Below are 23,182 nucleotides of genomic sequence, written 5' to 3' on the forward strand. Positions count from 1 at the left end.
TATATACAGACAGACAGACAGACATAGCTAAATCGACTCAGCTCGACATACTGATCATTTATATATACACTTTATAGGGTCTCCGACGATTCCTTCTGGGTGTTACAAACTTCGTGACAAACTTAATATACCCTGTTTAGGGTATAAAAAGACACTGGGGTGAGTGAAAGAATCTGCTGAACATTCAAATTGTGTTTTATGGAAAGCAGGGGCGGTTGTAGTGCGACCGTGCATGCGTCTAACTATCTCTTTGTATGCCCAGCGAACCACACTCATTTCTCCAAAAGGATGCGGGCACAGCAAGTTTTCTGGACAGGATAGCTCCGCATCCTTCTGATCTGCGCTTTGATTACTCGGACCTGAAGGAATAAAAACCACCCTGTGAGAGGATAAGCGTAATATCGTTAGTCTTGGCAAAATATTTTGATGTATTTAATCATATAACACTACTACAATACATATAATGCAGCTAAAATAAAAAAAAAAAAATAATAATTAAAATCGCCATCAACTACGTAGCACCCATATGGTCACTTCGCTTAGAGAAAGGGTACAATTCGCACACAATCTGTGTGATAAATCACCGATAGAAATCCTAAAATGGATAAGAATTCCTCTCAATACCACACAACTTCTGGGATGCCTGTAAAAAAAGCATATTGCGCAAGCCAGAAACTTACTTGACTAATTTGATCCACCTGTTGTGTTTATTTATGAATAAGTGTAAAAAAAGAGTCGTTTAATATCTGCAATATATTACCCTTATCCTTACGAGTATGAGTATGGTGTAGTCGTCTTGTAATTTATGGTATTTAAGGAAACATGTTATATGTTTTAACTAGCTCTTGTTACAAAACATTGAATTAATAAAAATAATAGATTTTTATTAACATAGCGAAAGATATATAATGTTCATGTATGATGACATGTGATATTTAGCCGAAAATAAGAGCTTGTCGCATGTTAAATGTAAAGGTTTTAGTTTTTAGCCTATATTATTGTAATTTTTTGGTTCTTTTTCCTTTGATAACAGTTGGTCGACTTTTTATGTATCCTTTACGGCGTTTAGGATTCTGAAAATATTCAAGGTATTAAAAAATTAATAGCAATTTTCAAAACATAATAACACCTTTTTAGTGATATAATTGGTTGGTGTTAGTATTCTTTCACTGAGCTTTAATGAAGGTCGATTGAATTCATTTGGTTTTTTTACGCGGTAGATGCGTACTAACCAATGTTCAGTAGTATAAGCTTCCTCAAGATAAGTAAGTTCAAAATCTTTGTTTCCTATAATTGCGTTCCTTGTTCGATCGTATCCTGCAGGACCCCTGAAAAATAGAACCGAAAGCGATAATTATTATTCTGATGGGTACCGTCATTCCAAAAATGTAAGATTATTACAAAAATTTAAATTACTCTGAACATATGTACGAATATTAAGATCTCATAAGTAAATAACCGCTAAGTACGGGTGTAATCAAACATTTTACTCGCAATTTGTGAAGATCTAAGGTGAGGAAATAATTTTCGTTTTATTAAAATATCACATCATTGACCAGCATATTCAGTTTAACTCTTTGAGCAGCGCCGGTTTAAAATTTGTACCACTAACTTACTTTCAGGTGGTACATTTTTTGAACTAAAATATGTGCACGAAAACAGTTGTTCGAAAGTATAACGTTATAAAACTTATGTTTATTATTCAAGTTCAGAAATATTTATACAAGTTATAGTTTATATATAGATTTATACGAATTCAAGATATGATATTCAGGATTTTTTTATAAGCGAATAATCGTAATTTAGACTTAACATCCTTCATAAGCGCTTGCACAGAATCCTTATTTAAGTCTTTAGTGACATTTCGCCACTTATTCCTAAATTGCCTCTCATTTTGCGCTGTATGTTGCGTCTTTAACAGTTTCGCTTTAATAATGATCCAATAGGTCTCAATAGGCCTGAGCTCTGGGTAATTTGGATGGTTCATCTCTTTGGGAACAACAACCACTCTATTGTCTTGGTATAACTTCAAAGCGGGTTTTCCGCAATGATATGTCGCAAGATCAGGCCAAAAGAGTACTGGATCCTTATGAAGCTTAATTAAAGCACTCATTAACATACATTTTTTGATTTATTGTTCCATAGCCTATAAAAGGTGCACTTTTAAAGCCACAGTTTCAAATGGCCTGCCATACTAGAAATTTTTTTTTTTGGAATTTGTCAATTTTTTTTATTTTAAAATTTATGTTAGCTGTGTAAAATTGTCGCCTTCGAATTTGTTTAAAGTCCGCTTTTACATAGGATTTATCATCCATTACAACGCAGTTAAAATTAGGCATGAACTTTTCATATAATTGTCGAGCACGTCGTTTTGTCACAACATATTGGTTATCATTGCTGCATTTACTTTGAAGGAACGTAATCCATTTCGTTTGCCTACTTTCTGTACATATTAAGGCGACATTTGCACTTTTTTGGCGACATATCGTTTTGAAAGTCCAATATTTCGTTTCGAATAGGTCAACACTTCTTTTGCTGTAAGTGGAGATTCAAATCCTTGTTTTCTACCACTACCGGCCTTTCTATTCAATGATAAGGAGTCACTGTATCTCTTGAGTAGGAAAAATACCGAAGATTTTGCAATTTTAAATTTTTTGGCGATGTCGCTGTGAGACATACCTGGATTTTCCAGCTTTTTGCGCAAAACCGATTCGCGATTCATTGCTGACAAATTTTACACTAACCATATTTTTGTAAAGAATATAAAGCAATTATGTAGATAATGTAGTAAACTTTGCGCGTAAATTTGAATTTTGATTTTACCGTTAGAAATGTTTAAGTTGTGCGGATTTCTATGTGACCAGTTTTTTCGTGCACATACTTTTTTCATTTATTCTAAGTAAATCACAGGTTTAAATGTGCACCAAATAATATAACGGATTAATGGCACCATTATGTCATATTTTCAGGTGCAGTTTTTCTGTTTCTACTCGTTTTGTCGTTAATTTCACGTCATTAACCTCAAAGTTGTGCATGTAAGTGGAATATGGTGTGAAAAACTGCGGAAAATCTTGTCGCTCAATTTTCTGAAATTTCTTTGTCGTTCAAAGAGTTAAAAGAAATCGCTATATTTGGGGATAACAGTTTTTACAAGAATTTCTATGAAGCTCTTAAATACCTTCTTCGCACTCCTTTATGGTTTAGGATTCTTGTAATACCATACCATTAGAAGTTTTCGGCGTAATTGTTATATGGAGCAGTGGGCGTGATAACCATCTCATTTCAACGATTTTCTCAGGGTATGAGGAGGATGTTGTTGAACAAACATCTGCGGCCATGCCCAACTTATCACTCAACATTTTCAATTGTTGCGCATATAGTACTTTTTGCATGTTATTTATCAAAAATATTAAAAATAAAACACATTCAGTTACAGACTGAATCACAAATTTCCTTTTTTAAATTGAAGTTTAGTCGCGCTTTTTCTTTAAAAACAATAAAATCGGCTGCTTTTGTATATGCAGTTTGTTTTACTCATTTAACGTAATAAAGTAAAGACCATAATTATAATTAGATAATATATTATAGTTGACCTGTGCTTACTAAAAACATAAAAAAAAAAAATTTTTTAAATCCCGAACGAACGAAAAAGTCTGACAAATTTTTTATGAAATTATAGTGTAAGTAGAGTATATAAACTTCGAGGCCCACGCACACGTAAATTAAACCCATTGGAGGGCTGGACCATGCTCACCTTTGAAACATTTTTAAACCAAACATGCTCCCTTTATGCCCTGTACTAAATTACAATTTTTTATCTTAATTCGTGGCTTACTTATAGCCATTAATATGTAGTTATAAGAAGATTGTAATAGAACAATAGGGAGATTCTTTTGCTCTTGCAAAATTGCAGATTGCAAAAATCCTATACTGTAATATACAACGGCACGAGAGCACCCATTGCAGAACTAGTGATATATGAACGGCTGATTCGGTCAATTTATTGTAAAAGACTATTGTAAATTGGCGCACCTTCTGCATTCATTCTTAACAAAAAAACTGTTACAAATCTTTATAATTTAAATAGAAATTACAAAATCTATTTAAAATTTACCTTCCTCAACAATTTAACGTCAAAATATGTATTTAAGTAAAATGAAAGCTAAAACAGGGTTGCAATTATATTTTTGCGTGACATTGCCCGCAAATATACATGGCTTTTGTTCTGACATATTTTACAGCCATTGCAAATAATTTTCTGCGTGTCTGTTGTTGTGCCAGTGCACCAAGAGGAAATATATGCAATTCTTGCACCATGCAAGGGTTTTGCAAGAGCAAGAGAACACCCCTAATTTTTTTTTTACTCTGTTGCAAAATTATGAGACTGATCTAATTAGAGCACATAAGTCTGTAGGTATGTATTTTGAAGAAGTATTCTTTTATGCAACTAATATATTGGCAAATTCAATACTCCGGAAACAATTTTAATATCATAACTAGGTTTGGTTTCCCAAGATTTCGGTAATAAAATGGCTAACTTAATTGCTTCAACACATTTATTTCATATTTATTTGCTTTAAATTATAACTAAAAATATTTTACAATCGAAAAAATAAAATAAAATAAAGATTGTATCCCAAATACAGAGACCATAAACATTGATGGTCAATGAGGAATCAAACAATTTTTCCTTTCTCTTTGGAAACTGCGCTGGATGGATGGAACAGGGTTATTATTTTGAAATCGCGGCTGAAAGCCGAAAACGCAAAAAGGAGGAAAATATTCTCGCTTTGTAAATATATATTTACATATATCTGCATATTTATACGAACAAAACTAAAAACTTCAGTGTTATTACAGATTAATGAGATCATCAAATACCTATCAGAGGAATACAAAAGAAGTAACAATATAACTTAAAGTCTACCATATATGTACATATGAGCACACATCGAAATAAAATCATAATGCTTTTTATTCATTTGCATTTAAAGACAATTGCTTACTTAGTAATTGGTTTCTTATTTACTATTGTTTACATTTTGTTGGTGGTCTGAACTGAATGGAAAAAGTATATCGGATATTTAAATAGGATAAGATGTTTATTAAGAGTTTTATTGATGAGGCTGTAAGATACAGTTACAAATGCGTGAGCTGTAGCACGTGAAAATTTTAATTAGCTCTGCTCTCATACCGCTTCCAATTTTTTGCTACCGCTACGACAGAGTAGAGCACAGCACTTCATTTTTGGCTATTACTACAGCTATAGTTTTTTACCTAACAAAATCGCGAGCAGAGCATAGCACATACTTTTAAATTGTTCTCCTATGGCTCCCGTCAAAGTGAGAGCGATAGCTATAGCATAGCAATAGTTCAAGAAATTTTGCTGCTACGGAGTAGTAAATGAAAACCTGTTTTAAACGTAGTATTTGGTATGTATTTTCTTTTACGTGCGTACGATAAGAAACTATATATTGCGTGTTTATGACTTTGTAACTGCTTTTCGTAGTTATTATATTTGTGATTGTTTCTTCGATAGGTTTATTATTTATATTTTTTATTAAAAAATTTCTTTACCATTGGCTTGCTGTTTATTATTTGCTTTCTCTGTATTATTGTCAATGGTTTGTAATTTCTTTATTATGATATGGCCCTGCGAAATTAAAGGGATGTTATGAGAAAATGAACGTTTCGAATTGTATTGTGGTAATTTCCAGATACTTTTTTGAAGTGGAATGTTAAAATTTTACAACAGATTTCCACCAACTGCTCTTATGAGAAGCGCTTATGTAAGTCCGATAATATAATTTGCTTTTTGTAAGTCTACGTACGTCACAGTATCGGATTGGACATAAGTTGTTCACTTAACCTTAATTTTGAGTTGTCCTATAAATTTGAAAATTACTAAAATTAAATTCAAATAATAATGAATAATTTTAGTATGCAAAAATTGTCGTGGCACTGTATGTAATATTTAAGTGCCTATGCACTAATCTGGCAAGTAGCAACCCGCCACCGCTCAAGGATTTGTTCAGGAATTTGTTTTAGTTTTCATTATCGGCGAAAGCCATCCTGCGGAGTCGAAAAGTAACATGTATTTGAGATTTTAATACTGCTAGACAGAATTTTGACTTTGTTTTTTCTACCAATATGCGGAGTTTTGGAAAATTGTGGCTCTAGTGGTAGTAGTACGACGTGAGAGCCAGAAATTGATCGGGTAGTTGTGGCTTTAGAGAAGTCCTCACAATACTGATCTTTAGTTTTGTTTGCTATTGGGGGGATATTTCCTTAAACTTTGAAATATAAATTTTTAATTATTGTATTTGTTTTCATTATCCTCAGCTTGAGTTGGTATGGTCGTAACTGGTTTTGTCAATTTTTAGAAGATTTCGGCTTTCGGGATTTGCTTTTGCAATTAAAATTCTGTTTGTATAAGCGCTTTTTTGGGATAAGATGGGATATGTGCTGTAATGAAGGATTGAATCATTGTATAAACCTACAAGTAACCAATCCTTCATTTTTCACTGACACATACGCAAAAGTCTACTACAAATTAGGCACTTGGTTCGGGTTGCCCCCAAATATTCTGCTACTAATTAGTCACTTGGTACGGGTTGCCCCCAAATATTCTACTACTAAAACGTTAAAATTCCTCAAATCTGCTATAGTGTGTTGCCGTGTTAGGTTTTAAAATTTATAACTTTAACAATATTTTTATAAAATATTCAGGTATTTTTCGGTTATTTAAATATTAAATTTAATCAGTTTTTTCCAAAATATTAATTATTGTATCAATGTATTATTAAATGTTTCCAATTTTATTAAAAATATTTATATAATATTTGTGTAAAAACTATGTATCCGACTTTTTATATTTATTTTAGTTTTTGTTTAAATAATTACAAGTTGATTGTTTTGACTTGTATTGTTAATGTATACATACATACAATGGAATTGTACCTGATTTTTTTATATTTATTTTGGTTTTTGTTCAAATAATTTCCAGTTGATTGTTTTGACATATATTGTCAATGTTATATTTTTAATGTAATTAATATTCATGAATTGTACCTGACCTTATATATTTATTTTTGTCTAGTCATACTTTTTAAAATAAGTAGATTGATTTAAAACTGTATATATAAAAAGGGTGAAAGTAGGCCTCCTGGTGAACCGAACACCCAAAAAAGATCGGTAGCTCGCCTACATTGCAACCTCAGAGGTGGTGAGGAAGAGCAATAAATATCCAATAAACTTTTGTTTCAAAAATATTCTTGAAAGTTTTCATTAATGTTTTCCGTTACAAATACTTTTTCACAAAAAAGTTGATATACTACATTTCTTTTAATTACATCCCTGTGCCTAAAAAAGGCAGATTTCGATCAGGTGATCTCAGTTGTGAAAAATTCTTGGAAAACAGCTGATTCTTTTGTTACTTGTAGGTTTAAACAATGGATTGAATGGTGTCTTTTGTGACAATATAAGCAATTCAATTAGCTTTTGCAATTTTTATATGTTTGCCCATGTGACAGGCAATTTGAGCAAAGTCTTTTTGACCTGACAAAATTATTGCGTTCGTTAACTTTTAAGTTTTTAAACTTCTCGCAAGATACATATAAGTTTATGGCCTCTTTTTCATACTTGGCATGACGTTTTCTTTTTATGTTCGGATGTAAACGATGGTGTTTTATTAAAGCTTGTGTTTGATTTGTTTTTGCTTCTAACTTGGAGTCTATTGAATAGTCGAATTTGTCCGTGTTTATTGTTTTTAGTTCAGACTATTTTTTCCTCTACCCTTCCGCAATTTCATATCGGGTAGTTAGAAAATCATTAATTTGGTCCCACGTGGGGTATTTTTTTTCTGATGAGAGCGATTGCTTTCAAAGGAATAACGATTTTTCTGGTAATGTGACGGTGCAAATGTTTGCCAGAATAGGGTCCCAGCTGTCTGTGGGAATATTTTGTGTCGACAGAATCGACAAACAATTAAAAGCAGTGGATTATAGTCTTACAAATTCTTTACTTATTTCTTTTTTAATTTTTGGCATGTTTATTAGTGTCGTTACTTGTTTATCGACAAGTATTCTTTCGTTTTAATATTTTGCTTTTAAAGCTTCCCACCCAAATTGAAATTATCGTCATTGTGTGGTGTGATAGTATTATATTATGAGTAGAGTCTAAGGCTCATTTAGCAATCCCGGCCCCCCTAGGCAAATGATTAGCCTAGGAGTCGCTGCAACTGTTGCAGCGTTGTCACAACGCTGCTAAGACCGGTGGATCGGCGTAGTTGGGGTCTAGGCTGTCGACGCCGAATCGATGTTTCAATCTGCTGATGTACTACACGAGTTACGAGTTGATGTCTTGTTGCGCGGCTGCGAGGATAGGTGTCCGATTGACGTCGCGCATCGAGGTGCGATGTAGCAGCAGCCTGTGATGCGGCCTGTTGCAGATTTGGCACAGACTCCTGTAATCACACTCTTAAATCCTATGCGTATGTGATAGACAGTTCTGGCAGTGCCCGTGTGCCTGTGCAATTTGCTGTCGTTGTAATGGTCGAGTCCCTCTAAAGATCCAACAATGGTGCAGACGATGTGGGCGTCGACATAGGGGGCATCTTATACGATGGCCTGCCGAGGTCAGTGATGATCGGTTGTCACACCGAGGTGCGGGGGCAGATCCCGTTGCAAGGTGCTGTTGCCGATGCTGTTGCAACTGCAGCCGAACGAACGGTTGGCGTTGCTATCACTAGCGTAGCTACGTCCATGGTAATCTGTACAAAGGAGATGGTTAATTATACTTTTTGTGAAGATCCAATATGTATTCGTATTTCCATCGACGGCTGAAATTATGATGGAGATTTTTAATTCTTCCCCTCGATTTAATATTGATAGCGACTCCACGCTTGGCTCAGGAATGGACAGAATGGGTGCTCCTTTTAGGAAATCCCCAGAAGTTAAGGCGGTGAAATCTTGCGAGAGTACTGTGAGTAGCCTTGAATTGAGAACGGCTTCAATTCGATTTAATAAAGTGGTTTGTAATTTCCAGTTACCCGTTTGAAGTGGGATTTGTAGCTTTTTACAGCTGATTCCCATAAACCGGGCATATGCGGAGCGCTTGGGGGTATAAATTGCCAATTGATACCTTGAGGGGCGTACTTTTGTACGATGACAGGTGAAACTTGTTTTAGGAAATCCACAAACTGTTTTTCTGTGGCTCGATGAGCTCTAATAAATGTTTGCCATTGTGGCTCATGATTTTTGAGGGGAAGCCACGTCGAGCGACGAAACGAGCAAATGCCGCGAGAAAAGCCTCCGTCGTCAGATTACTACACAACTCAAGGTGTACTGCCTTTGCTTACAAACAATCTGAAACATACAAAGACAGGCACATAGCCTTTCAGAATTGTGGGAGCCCTTAGCATGAGCGCTTTTACATTAAAAGGCCCAGCAAAATCGACACCTGTTGTGGTGAAAGGCAGAGCGAAATTGCAGCGCTCAGGTGGAAGTGCTGCTATAATCAGCGTTCGCATCTTCTGCTTGTGTATAGTGCAAATCTGGAACTTGAAGATGCACTTCTTGATTTGGGGCTTAGGACAGGGAATATAGTACTCTTGGCGCACCATATGTTGCATGAGGCGATGTTCGGCATGTAGCATTAATATGTGGACATTAGGGTGTGCCATTTTGAGGCAACTTTTTTTTTCAACTGAAAAACAGGCTCAAAACTTTCGAAATGTGTAAAAAAAAAGTCACTCAAAAGATGAGCTCTTAACATTAATATTAAGAGGTGCCTCTTTCAAATTTTCTGTTTTCCATATAAATTACATGGAAAAAAAATCATTTTTTTTTGTGGTGGTTATTGTACAGAGGTTATTATATGTGCACGCGATGGCTGCCAGTAGGGATGGTAAGCTCGATTCCGATTCTACTCGAAAATCGAGTTTTCTCGTAAAATAATCGATTTTTCGAATGTCAAGAATCGATTCTTAATCGACTTCGACTACTGAAGATCGATTCCGAAAAATCGATTTTTTTACGAGAAAACTCGATTTTCGAGTAGAATCGGAATCGAGTTTTTTATCAATCGGCTTCGATTCTCTCAGTAGTAATATATCGTGGCTGAAGTAGCGCGCTTGAGTATATGTGATTAGTGCGAACTTTGCCTTTTGTAACTCTAGGTGCGTTACTGCATTGCACGGGCAATTAGGTGTTCCCTTGACTTTGCTTTTGAGTTGCTCTATAAATTTGAATATTTAAGCAACTACTCTGAGAACTCAGAGAAACGATAAAATTGTTCAAGGATGTCGGCATCATCCAGTAATGTATGGAAGGTGGCGATTTATCGACCTTCTGGGGCGATTATGTTGTGCACATGCGATTGTGGCCAAGAATCAGGAGATTCTATTAACGACCGGGGGCCATTCCACCAAAGGGTGGCGGTGACAAGGGGCAGTCGGCAGAATTGTCAGCACTGGCTACGTGTCTCCAAGTGGCTGACCCCACTCGGTCAAGTATTTGAGACGTTCGATTTGAAATGTACGTCCTACATGAATGTGGCGGTTTTTCTAAACCGGCTAGTACATTTTCGGAATCGGACCACAGATATAATTTGCATTTTGTCATGTTTAAATGCATTTACACCATGGCTACTAACTTGGTAAGTAGTAGTGCGCCACATTGCTCAAGTCGTGGTAGACTTAGCGGTTTGAAAGGAGCCACTTTTGCTTTTGCTACTAATAAGTGGCTTGTGGTCGTAGTGTCACTTGACCACTTGACGTGCGCACATAGATAGTAGCGGTGTATGCTTTCTCAGATGTGTCACAGAAGCCTTGTAGTTCGTGGAATTTGGATCTTAGAAATGTCATTCAGATTTTTAATAAACTGGGACCATTTTTCTAAGCGAAGAGGTTACACTTGTTCATCCATCCAGCCATAATTCTTGCATTAAGATTTTCGCTTGTATCACAATTGGCGAAAGCCATCCTGCGGGGTTTTGCCACCGAGGATAAAATCTGTCTTTTTGATATGGCTGATAATGTGGATATGGACTCAGTCGTTTATGAGAACTGGTCCGATATGAACACTTCTCTTGCCAGAGGAAATTCTGACTTTGTGGTTTCTGCCACTTCGTGGAGTGTTTGAATGGCTAGATACAGTGCACTGTTAGCATCAAAAGTAACTGATTTTAATTTGAAGTCGTGTAGTGGACTGGTGGGGGATCTTCTGAACATAATTCGTTGAAAATCTTGGTCGTCTTTATGTACGACTATTTGCCGATAAATTTTTTCAACTTCCTCATTGAATACGTATTTGATTATAAGCCAATTTAATATGAGGAGCATTAAATCTGATTTGAGTGTAGGCCCCATAAATAGGATATCATTTAGGAAATTTCCCGAGCTAGTGGTTTTTGAGGCGTTGAAGACAACTCTCTCTGTTACTATTGTTGTTGTTTGTCTGGCTTTTCTACTGCATGATGTGGCAAGTAAAAGGAGTAGTATTTGCCGTTGACGACTTTTTCAATTGGGTTTACTTCCTGCATGTGGTCTAAATGGAGGTATTCTTCTAGCACACCATCATATTCTGATTTGAGTTTTCATTTTTTAAGTAGGTTTCTTTCCATACTAAGAAAGTACTGTATTGAAGAGGTGCGAGAATGACCTAAGGCGAGGGTGTTAGGAAATTGTTGCTTAAGTGGTAGTCGTACGACGTACCGACCATTTTTTTCTAATTCCCAAAATTTACTCAATTGTGAAGAGATGTACTCGTTTGAGATTTTCTCAACTTGAATTGTCATTGTTGTGACTGGTACCGTAACTAGTCCACTTAGGATCCAACCGAAAATAGTCTTTTGTGCCAGAAGTGTGTTTGATATTTTCTCAATACCTTCTGTGGTATGAGACCGCTGCCTAATAGAAGCTTTAGGTGTGAACTATTTTGCCAATGCTATGCTATATGATAGCTAGGAAGCATAAATATTTGTTAATTGCGGTAATGCAATAGCTTCTGCTTGTATGCGCTTATCTGCTTTGGGGGAAATGAGGGTAATGGGGCAGATTTTATTTGAGTTTTTAACTATTTTTCCTCCCATTACCGTGATTTCAAAATTTACTAGTTTTGTTGGCAACTATAGCCTGTTTTGTGCCCTAGACGCTGTAAAAGATCGTTGTGATCCTTGGTCTATTAAGGCTCTGAGACGACTGCTGTGGCTAGTAGTACCCTACTATGATTATCGCTGTGTAGCGTTTGAATTTTTAATGCCTTTGAGCAGCATGATGCCTCTTCGGAATTTTGTTGATTTGGTACTTCGGGATTTGTTGTTGCAACTAAACCCGTGGCTCTTTTGATATTTGCGCTGTTTGGGGATAAACTGGAACAATTTGTTATATGTAACATTGAATAATGTCTTTTATGGCAGTATACGCAATTAAATTTGCTTTCGAAATTTTTAAGCGTATGCGCATGTGACAAACAGTTGATAAAAGTCTTTTCGTTTTTACGAAATTGTTTCGATCGCTAATATTAATTTTTTTTGAATTTCTCGCAAGATTTGAGCTTGTGCCCTCCTTTACACAGTTCGCATGACGTTTGTTTATATTGTTCGGATGTGAACGATTGATTCTTAAAAAAGCTTCTATTAAAATTATTGTTGCTACCAGCTTGCGGTCTATTTAAGCTTCTTTCTGCAATTTCGTATTGGGTAGTAAGAAATTCTGCCACGTTGGGCCCTTTCTGGTAATGCAGCTGTGCATATATTTACCAGAATAGGGTCTCTATTGTCTGTGGGAACATTCTGTGTCGATAGAATCGACAAACAATTTAAAACAGTAGATTGAAATTTTATGAATTCGTCACTTATTTCTTTCTGAATTATTGGTAACATTTTGGTAAATTAATATCGGCAGTTGTTTTGTCGACCAATATTCTTTCGTTTTCGTTACGTGCTTTTAGAGCTTCCCCAGCAAAATTAAAATTTTCGTCATTAAGAGCGAACTGTTTGACTATTACGCCTGCTTGACCTTTGGTTTTGAATCTGAGGTGGTACAATTTCTGCGCTTGTGATAATTTAGGATGGTTTATGTACACGGCTGTAAACATGTCCAGCAAGGACGGCCACTGTTCATAACCTCCATGAAATATGTATATCTGTGTCACATGCTGGCACTTTAAGGCAGAGTTCGCAAATACTCATCACTGAGGAGTAAAATTTTTATCTTCCTCCTCAGTACAACAGAATTGAGGAGCAATAAATTTTGATTTCCTCAATTGTGAGTTCAAAGGAAAGAGTGCTCTTCTAGAATATTTCTCTTTAATACTTATCTTATCTTTTCGCTCTAATATTTTCCGCATACGTACGTGCTCCTCAAAATAATACTCCTCACAAGAGCGCTAAGTTTCTTTTTCTCATCTCAGGTTTCAGCACTCAGTATTTTGTATCGCTGATAAAGTCAGTAATGCAGCAGAGAGTGCACTTGAGCAATTTCTTATTCTCTTAGAGAGTATGTATATTTATGTATAAATTTATGTTAAAGTTTAATTGTTGTTGGTGTAAATATTAACAGTTTTGGGTACATGCATGATTAACCGTTAATTTAAGTTGTATTGTGTGTAGGTAAATAATTTTAATCAGGAAGACAATGCAAAAATACTGTTCTCTAAGAGAATTTCGCTATACAATGACTGTTTTTTTTTGTCATGGGTCGGCATTTTCTCAATTGTCATTTTGGATTAAGATGCATTGCAGTTTTGTTAGCTTAAAATTTTATAAGTTAAAAATGGGCAGGTTTTCAAAAATTGACAAAACAAAGTACGTATCATACGACAGTGAAACAAATCAATCGATGTGCCTTTTATGCAAAAAACAATTTAAAGGTCTAGTTTTGCACAACATAAAAAGACATTACACTTTAGTTCACAAATATAATTTTGTACAAATTGAGTCATCGGAAACATTAAGAAAAGTAAAAATAAAATTGAATCAAAGTAATTTTTTTAAGTGCTGTGTAGGGCTGATTACTGTTAAAGCAATACCATTTAGGCTTTTTGATGATGAACAGTATTTTAAAAAAATAATAGAGCCTTATGAACACGAATTTAATATAACAGTAAACTCAAGGAATATAATTGAAAGACTTGGCACGTGTGCCGAACAAATGAAAATCAAACTATCTGATTTACTACGAAACAAAATGATTTGCATAAAGTTGGACATTGCTTCACGAATGGAAAAAAGTATATTGGGAATAAACGTTCAAGTTATTGATAATTTTCAAATAAAAATTTTTACTATTGGGATGGTGGAATTGAAAAAAGACACACTGCACTGTTTCTAAAGGAAGAAATCTTAAAAAGTTTCCATAAATTTGGTATAAACGCGGCACAAATATATTCTTCTACTACCGATAATGGAGCGAACGTTGTGAAAACTTCAGAGTTACTTCAAGAAAGTGAAACCACGGATGGTGATGAATATGAACAAATTCACACTAAATTGAATTCGGTATTGTCGGTGGTAAGATGTGCTGTACATACGCTCCAACTAGCTGCACATGATGTATATAAAACTGTTTCAACAGAATTAACAAAGTGTAGAGAGGCGGCACGTTTTCTTCGAAAAAAGATTCGTAATGAAAATTTTGGTGAAGGTATCCGAATGCCTACATTAGACAATTTAACTAGATGGAATTCTACGTTCGATATGTTAAATTCTCTGTTGAACTTGGAAGAATTTGTAAATATTCACGAAGTTAACTGTCAAATAAATTGGGATTTCGTACAAAATTTTGTTGCTGCGTTTAAGCCCATTGCTGAATGTACAAGAAGTTTGCAAACTGAAGATTATATAATGGGTGATTTCTACAGGGATTGGCTGCTTTGCGAAACGAAATTGGAAACTATGCCGAACAATATCTTCGCTAGTACTTTATTAGGATCAATGCAGTTGCGGAAGGAAAAGCTTCTTGAAAACAATGCATTCGTTTCCGCTTTATATATGGATCGAAGATTTAATTATATGGATTCACTGTTCTTCAATGAAATGCAAAGAAAACAGGCGGTAGTAAGTACATTTCAATCTATAATATCCTTACTTTATTATTTACTAAAAATTATGCATGACATTACTGATCGATAAAATATGATTATCATTTTTTGTTGGTTTATATTCTCTAGTCACATATAATTTCTACAAGCACAATGTTAAGTTCTTTGGAGGGAAATCCAATATACAATGATGCAGTGGACAGCCAAGTTGAATTCGAACCTTCTCTGTCTTCAAATGATACTTTTCAATTACTTGAACAAAAAGTTCCTTCTTGGACGCAGCAATCTCCTCAGTCAACAAGCAATGTTCAAACAATTCGTCAAAAACTTGAAGGACTAGCACACGAAACTCGGATGCCTTTCCAAACAAACATACTGGATTACTGGAAAGGTTTGCGAAGCCATGAGCCAGCTTTAGCCAAATTAGCCGAAGTAGTTCTATCTGTTCCATGTAGTCAGACTTCAGTGGAACGTGCCTTTAGTGCTCTTTCGTTAATTTTAACTAAGCATCGTTCCAGGCTCAACGCACAAAATATCAATAATTTGCTTTTGATAAGGTTAAATGAAGAACTTTTTAATAATATGAATTTTTCTTAAGGTATTTTTTCATCAAAAAATTATCAACTTTATTTATTGAATTATTTATTTATTTATTGAATATTTTCTATTGAAATATATACATGTTTTGTTTGTTTTAATAAATAAGTACTTACTTATGCACGTACATATGTATGTACAAATACGGAAAATAACTAAATAAAAATTTGAGTGCCTATTCTTTATTTGTAAATACATATGTATATGCTGTTGCTTTTTTTCTTTAAATAAGAGACAATACTAATGACAAGTAAAAACAAGAAAGGAAGGGCTAAGTTCGGGTGTCTCCGATCATTTTATACTCTCGCACGATAAAGTGATAATCGAGATTTCATTATCAGTCATTTACATATTTTTCAAATACCGTATTTGTCTAAAGCTTTATTCCGCTATCATCATTGGTTCCTAATGTATGTATATACATATTATACAGAGAAGGCATCAGATGGTATTCAAAATAGCGTTATAATGGAAGAAGGCGTGGTTGTGAACCGATTTCACCCATATTTCGTACATGTCATCAAAGTGTTAAGAAAATATTATGTACCGAATTTCATTAAAATCGGTCAAGTAGTTCCTGAGATATGGTTTTTGGTCCATAAGTGGGCGACGCCACGCCCATTTTCGATTTAAAAAAAAGGCTGGGTGCAGCTTTTTTTTCCATTTCTTTCGTAAAATTTAGTGTTTCCGACGTTTTTTGTTAGTCCGTTAACGCACTTTTAGTGATTTTCAACATAACCTTTGTATGGGAGGTGGGCGCGGTTATTATCCGATTTCTTCCATTTTTGAACTGTATATGGGAATGCCTGAAGAAAACGACTCTATAGAGTTTGGTTGACATACATAGCTATCGTAGTTTCGGAGATATGTTCAAAAAACTTAGTAGGGGTTATGTAAACAAAACTATAATACTCTCCTTAGCAACTTTGTTGCGAGAGTGTAAAGATGAGTTTTATTTTTCGCATCACTTGAACACTCAGAGCGATAAAAATAAAGATGATGCGTTAGGCAAATAGTTATCTTTTAAAAATGCTCGCTCATGCTAATATATGAGTGAGCCAAATACGTGAGGAGTTTTTTGTGATGAGAATGTTAATTAAGCTTGCGCTCCTGAGTATTTGAAATGATGTTCTCTTGCAGAATATTACTCATCAGAGCAAGAGCGTATTTTGATGGTTTTACGAACTCTGCTTTAAGGTGAATGCCTGAACTTGCCTCTTGGGCTTGTCTTTGTGGCCGCCCTACTCTCGGTTGTGGAGTAGGTACAATTGATTCTATTAGTTTTAAGTGATCAGAGATCATGGCTTTTGTCTCTTCGTATTAGTCTAAGCAATTTTCGTATTTTACGTAAGCCGAGAAAATTAAATATTCTGGTAGATCTGAGTAGTCAAGATTTCCATTTTTGATTTCTAATGCCGATTCAGAATTGTCCGGAATCGGTGACGATGAAAACTCTTGTACTCAATTTGTCACTCTCTGTCTGCCACTGTCACTCTCAGAAATATATTTGGTGTATGAAATATCTGTCACCCTTTTTTGTTTTGTAACAGCTTGCTTTGAGCGTGTAGCTTCTGAAGGTTTCCATGGACTTTTTTCGTTTGAAATAATTTTTGGAACTTTTAGCGACTGAATTGTTTTGATTCTTTAGAATCTGAGCTCATTCGGGTTAAAAATTATTTTACTCTATTTTTCTGATCTTCGTATACACCATCACTGGTAAAGAGAACATGTGAAAGAGAGATCCCGTTATTTGGTTTTTGCTATTTTCTATTATTTTTGATGGAGAAGTGTGTTGTATTTTTGCGTCACCAGGTTAGCACATGCAAATTCTTTTCAGTTTATCTTCAACAGTTGAATGCGTATTGCAACCAAGTTTTTTATACTGCTAAAGTAAACTATAGCTTTAATATGCGTAAAGGAAAATCGCTATCTGTTGAGGAGAGATCCAAAATTGAAGCTTACAAGGAAGCAGGGCTGTCAATAAGTTCAATATCTAAAAAAAATGGGCAGAAGTCGTAAAGTTATATCAGCGTTCCTCAGCAATAAGTTGAATTATGGCAAAAATAACAAAGGAGGGAATAATAGAGTGATTACCGCTGCTGATAAGAGAGGAATTTTGAGAGAATCCTCGAACTCTCACTCCTCGACCGCAAAGATTAGGGCAAATGTTAATGTTAAAGCGAGCTTATCTACAATTCAAAGAGTGATACGTAGTGCTCCACATTTAAAAAGACTGAAATTAAAGAAAAAAAACCCCACTAAACGTTGCTAGAAAGGAAGTGCGCTTGAATTTTGCGAGGAAGCATATGACATGGAATTCTGATTGGCGCTACGTTGTCTTATCGGATTAAAAAAATTTTAATTTGGAAGGTCCGGACGGATACAACTACTACTTCCATGATCTTCGCAAAGAGAAACATCAGTTGGATCGCCTTCATAGTAGGGTGGGGAGTGTGATGGTGTGGGGCGCCATCTCCTATTACGGTACGTGCGAGTTACAGTTTTTAACTACAAATATGAATGCAAACACTTACAAAAACGTACTTGAAATAGCTTTTCCCCATTTCCAAAACGTGTTCGGAGATCTGCCGTGGACTTTCCAACACGACAATGCCCCGATCCACACTGCCCGGGTGGGTAAGTCATGGATTGAGGACCAAAATGTCCGTCTAATGCAGTGGCCGCCTTATTCACCCGACATCAATATAATAGAAAACGTATGGGGATGGCTGGCTCGTAAAGTTTACGAGACTGGGAAACAATATTCCAACATAGAGGAGCTAATTGAAGGCATCAAGGACGCTTGGTCCACCATTTCACTTAATTATATTGGAAAATTATATGAATCGCTTCCCAATCGAATCTATGAGGTAATTCTCAACAAGGGAGGATCGACACATTATTATTTTTTGTATAAAAATGTTTAAATTACTATATGTAACACTTTATAAAAAAATTCATGGTTAAAACACTTTTCAACAATAAAAAAAATTTGAATTGTTAATTTTTATGTTATTTTTCGAAAAAAAAAAAAACAAAAAAATATATTACAAAAATAAAAAAACAGTATTTTTTGTTTTATTTAACTCGGAATTGAATGGGCCATAAACAAAAATAACTTTTGTTAATTTTAAAAACATTAGCGCTTTATGTTTCGAACCTAAAGCACTTACACGAGGATATGTGCTAACCTGATGATGCGCAGTGTATATGAACTCGAAAACCGAAAACTCTTGTAGGTTATTAGCGGATCTTTTGTAATTGTCTTATGTGCTAATGAGAGCTCGTTTAGAGATCACTGCACTTTGTATATGTATGTATTACACTTTTATATGCAATCCTGCTTGTCTTTGTCGGTCAAAGAACAAGGAGTATTGCGGGATGTAGTCCAAAATCGACTTTAAAGCGATATTTTTGTATCGTATGTGTGGTGAATTTTTATATTATCCGTGTAAATAACATAGACTGATCGTGTGCCGTATGTACATACGTATGAATATATATATGAATATGCTTATTCGCAATATTTCTAAGGTGAGAGAAAATTTACCAAAGAAATCGCAGGTATTTTACCGTCTGCACTCATGTTTACAGCTTTTATATACGTTTGTAAAATATATATACGTATGTAAGTGTGTATATATATTTATATATATATATATATATATATATATATGCAAATTGCAATAGAGTATGTGTATGTTTGTATTTTGTTCTTTTTCATTCATTTTTCACGTTATAGTGTAGCTTTTGTTATAGTCTGCCTTAGCTTGCGTATGTTTAAGCAATCCTGCGGTCGAATCGTTACATCCGTGAACGTATCACTCGTCACGTAAAAGCCCGTATTTCGTATTATGAAATACGTGATCGTAACGCTTCTATCGTAATCTGGAATGATGATATACGTGAACGAGTATACTATGTAAACGTATCCGTTCGTTCGAATCGTCATTCGAACACAAATTACCAATCATAATAGACAAATTTATGGAAATGTGAGCAAATTTTTTTTAAATTTTATGTTTTTTATAATTTTTAGTAATAAAGAACATAAATAAGAAACCAATGAATGGAATATCTCCTTAAAAAAAAAATATTTATATGAACAAAATTTTTGTATTTTAGTTGACATTAAAAATAAAATTATTTACGTAACGGACATATACATTTTTGATTAAATTTATTAAAGAATACTTAATTTGGTTTCTTATCATTTGGTCGATTGCGGTGAGGCGGTTCGCTACCCATGCCCATTTTTGGGGTGTGTTAAGAATCGTTTTTTTAAGGGTCGTAACTTATTGTATATTTTATACAGATGTTATGTAATGCCTCACAAACGTTAGCAAATCTACCACTTTTGTGGAGCGATACCTTCCTCCCTTGCTATATCCTAAAATTCTCCATCGTCTTTTTAAAATTCCAATGCTTTTTTCAACGATTCATCTACAAAGAAAATTTTGTTATTGAGGATTCATAATTTGTTTTTTTTTTTTATACCTACGCTATTGTTACGATCTCTTAGCTATCTCCACACTATTTTTTTATCCCCATCACTTTCACTAAAGCTCAAATAATAAAATAAAGTGGGACCCATTTTGATATTTAATTAGCTTTTGTTAGTTTATAGAAAAATTCGCAACAGTTTTGACAGTTCCACACCTATTGTGACCTAAAAATACGATGCAAAGCAATGTGGAATTTAAAAACTATTGTGAATTGAAAATTCATTACGATCCGTTTACTATCGTCTGTCATAATGCCAATCACCGCATACGATTTACCTATCACGTAATTTTCTTTCGTATGTTTGCCGATCCGTGCACGGATGTAACGATTGGACCCCTGCTTACTGCTTTAAGAAGCAGAAGGGGTATTGCGGGAGAATAGTGCAAGTATAGTAGGTACTTGAATTTGTATTGTGTTTGATTTATGTGTACATATATACACAAATGTAAGACCGTAAGAGAATCGTTTGATCGTTTTGTTTTTTGGATTTCGGTTTTTTTTGTTTATTCCGTTTCCTCCCTCTTATAATATATGTACATATATATATTTTATATGCTGAGGCTGAAGGCCTCGTAATCAGTGCTGCGTTTATGTATTTATATAATAAAACTCTTTTTGTTATATGAATTATTATAAATAAATAAATAAATAAAATATTTTATATTATTAATTTGCGCACCACGATTTCACCATACCATCTCACTTTATACTTGTTTCTTGTTGTTTAAGTCACTCCACTATATGTATTTTATGTGTTATTTTCCGCAGTTTTTTGTCATCTGTCACTGCACTTTTTGCACTTTTGTCCACTTTTATGTGTCGTAAGGTTTTTATATGTAAGGTTTTATTTTTTTTTTTCTTACGGATTTTTTATCACTTCGCTTTGTTGTTCACTTTGATGATGGTTTTGTCTCCATGTTTCATTTCTGTCTTTAACCAATCTCGAAGGAACATGTAAAAAATGTAAGGTTTCGCGGCACTGTAAAAACTGCTAGTTTTCGCGGCACTCACCTTGTAGTCGAAAACAAGGAAAATTCGCAAAGAAAATAGCAACTGAAAAGGATTGGAGGAACGCAAGCGATTTGATGTGTGCGAGTTGGTATCGAAATCATGAAAGGTGAAGGTGCTCCGTCCGTCGGTCCCTTATTTGTGTGCGCGTGAAGTAGAATGTAATGATGATGTGGTGTGTAATAAAGATGTGGTGGAGTAAATGCTTTTATTACCTTTAATTGATCGGAGATCATAGCTTCGGTTTCTTCATTTTAGTGTAATACTATGTTCGGACCGACAACGAAAACATGTTTTCGTGGGAAAAACTGGTTTTCGCACGAAAATTTGTGTTTTCGTCCATTTAAAATCTGTCAAACGAAAACACAGTTTTCGCTGAAAACTACATGGAAACTTACATTCCCCTCATTATAATCGGTGTCTGCTCTAGTTTAATCGATGTTTTTTGAAGACATATTTTGTCGGCCCTAAATTGTCACTTAATATTTGTTTACATTCCATATAAAAAAACAGCTGTCGCTTGATATTCTCATATTAGGGGGATTCTCTTGCTCTTGCGAAACCTTGCACGGTGCAGAAATTGCAGAATTTTCCTCTTGGTGCAATGGCACAACTACAAACATACGCAGAAAATTATTTGGAATGGCTATAAATATGTCAGACCTAAACCCACGTTTATTTTCGTGCCGTCATATATCCCTAAATTCTGCAATGGGTGCTCTCTTGGCCTTGCATATTTCGATATAGGATTTTTGCATTTTGTGTCATCGTGCAATCTTGCAAGAGTAAGAGAATGCCGCGGTCCGAACGACATAGACTCCACAACATACAAATGTGTTTTCAAAATGTTTTCAATGTCGGTCCGAACATAGTATAAGCAGTTTTAGTATATATCGTAAGGCGATGACGACGAGACGAGTTTAAATTTTGTTAAGATTTCGGCATTTTATTTCTAATTGATCTTGAATCGGTGAGCCGGAAAACCTAGTGCAGTATCTTAATAAGCTGTCACTTTCTGAAATAAAATTGGCAACCTGTTTTGAGCGTGTAGCTTCTGTAGGTGTATTTTGATTTTTATTATTAATCATTATTTTTACTGTATGGTAAAATATGTCAATATGAATTAATTTTTTCTTAGTATAATACTTATTACTACTTTTTTATGTTTTTTGTTCACCGCACTAGTGCATATATGTTTATTGTGTGTTTTTGTTTCTCCAATAGTGCCTTTCTGTGAGGCTCGAAGTACCATGTTTAAAACGGGGGCAAGAAAAAATGCTCTTGGTTTTTGGATAAAAATTAATTGAATTTAATTAATAAAAGTAATGTTGGCATTTTATATTGAACAATAGAAAAAATGTAAAATAATGTAAATGTGTTTGTACCAAATATTCCCGGATGGAATGGGGGAGGCTTAACTGATTTAAACAAATATTGCTTTTTTATTATGTCTATTTGAAAAATGTTCTCTTTTATTTTTTTTTTTCAATTACCTTGTAAAACGCTCTTGTAATTTCAGTTTTACAACTTTGTATGTAAAACATCATTACTACAAAACGTTGTGTTTCGATCAATTAGTACCATCTAATTGCGCTGTAGCTTTTACATCACAATATTTACATGTTATTATATTTTCGGATATTTTATATAAATAATAATTATATAATTTTTCTCAGCTATATTAAAATGTGAAATATCTATTAGAAATGGTCATTTTACAGTGTTGGTAAAATATATATTTCTTAATTATTCAAAATATAAAATGCAAAATGTGTTATTGCATTTATTATGTTAGGCAATTCATGAATTCTTTTATTTTTAATTGTTGGGTGGTAGTATCACCTAGAATGTTATTTACCGTATCAGTTAATTCTGATATTAGTATACAAATTTCGGAGTTTGTTGTAAATTGTTTGTTATTACATATTATTATTCAACCAAAATCTGATTTATTTTTACGAAATCGTCATGGTCTGGAATTCTCCTTATCCATTTACAAAGTGTTCCAAATTTGTTTATTCTTCTTTTAT

At 34.5% G+C, this 23,182-nt stretch overlaps 1 protein-coding gene across 2 annotated transcripts in view; it reads right to left on the bottom strand.

Annotated features, from left to right (window-relative positions):
- Positions 1-735: 735 nt before the first annotated feature.
- Positions 736-23,182, bottom strand: part of LOC126764045 (dolichyl-diphosphooligosaccharide--protein glycosyltransferase subunit STT3B) — an 88,831-nt gene continuing 66,384 nt past the window's right edge. For both annotated transcript variants that reach the window (XM_050481783.1, XM_050481784.1), the window contains exons 4-5: positions 1,130-1,328; positions 736-1,073 (exon numbers count right to left, since the gene is read on the bottom strand). In XM_050481783.1, coding sequence (XP_050337740.1) covers positions 996-1,073; positions 1,130-1,328 — 277 coding nt within the window. In that variant the 3' untranslated portion in view covers positions 736-995. The remainder of the gene's footprint in view (positions 1,074-1,129; positions 1,329-23,182) is intronic.

The sequence above is a fragment of the Bactrocera neohumeralis genome, unplaced genomic scaffold (genome assembly GCF_024586455.1).
Source record: "Bactrocera neohumeralis isolate Rockhampton unplaced genomic scaffold, APGP_CSIRO_Bneo_wtdbg2-racon-allhic-juicebox.fasta_v2 cluster09, whole genome shotgun sequence".
In the NCBI taxonomy this organism is placed as follows: domain Eukaryota; kingdom Metazoa; phylum Arthropoda; class Insecta; order Diptera; family Tephritidae; genus Bactrocera; species Bactrocera neohumeralis.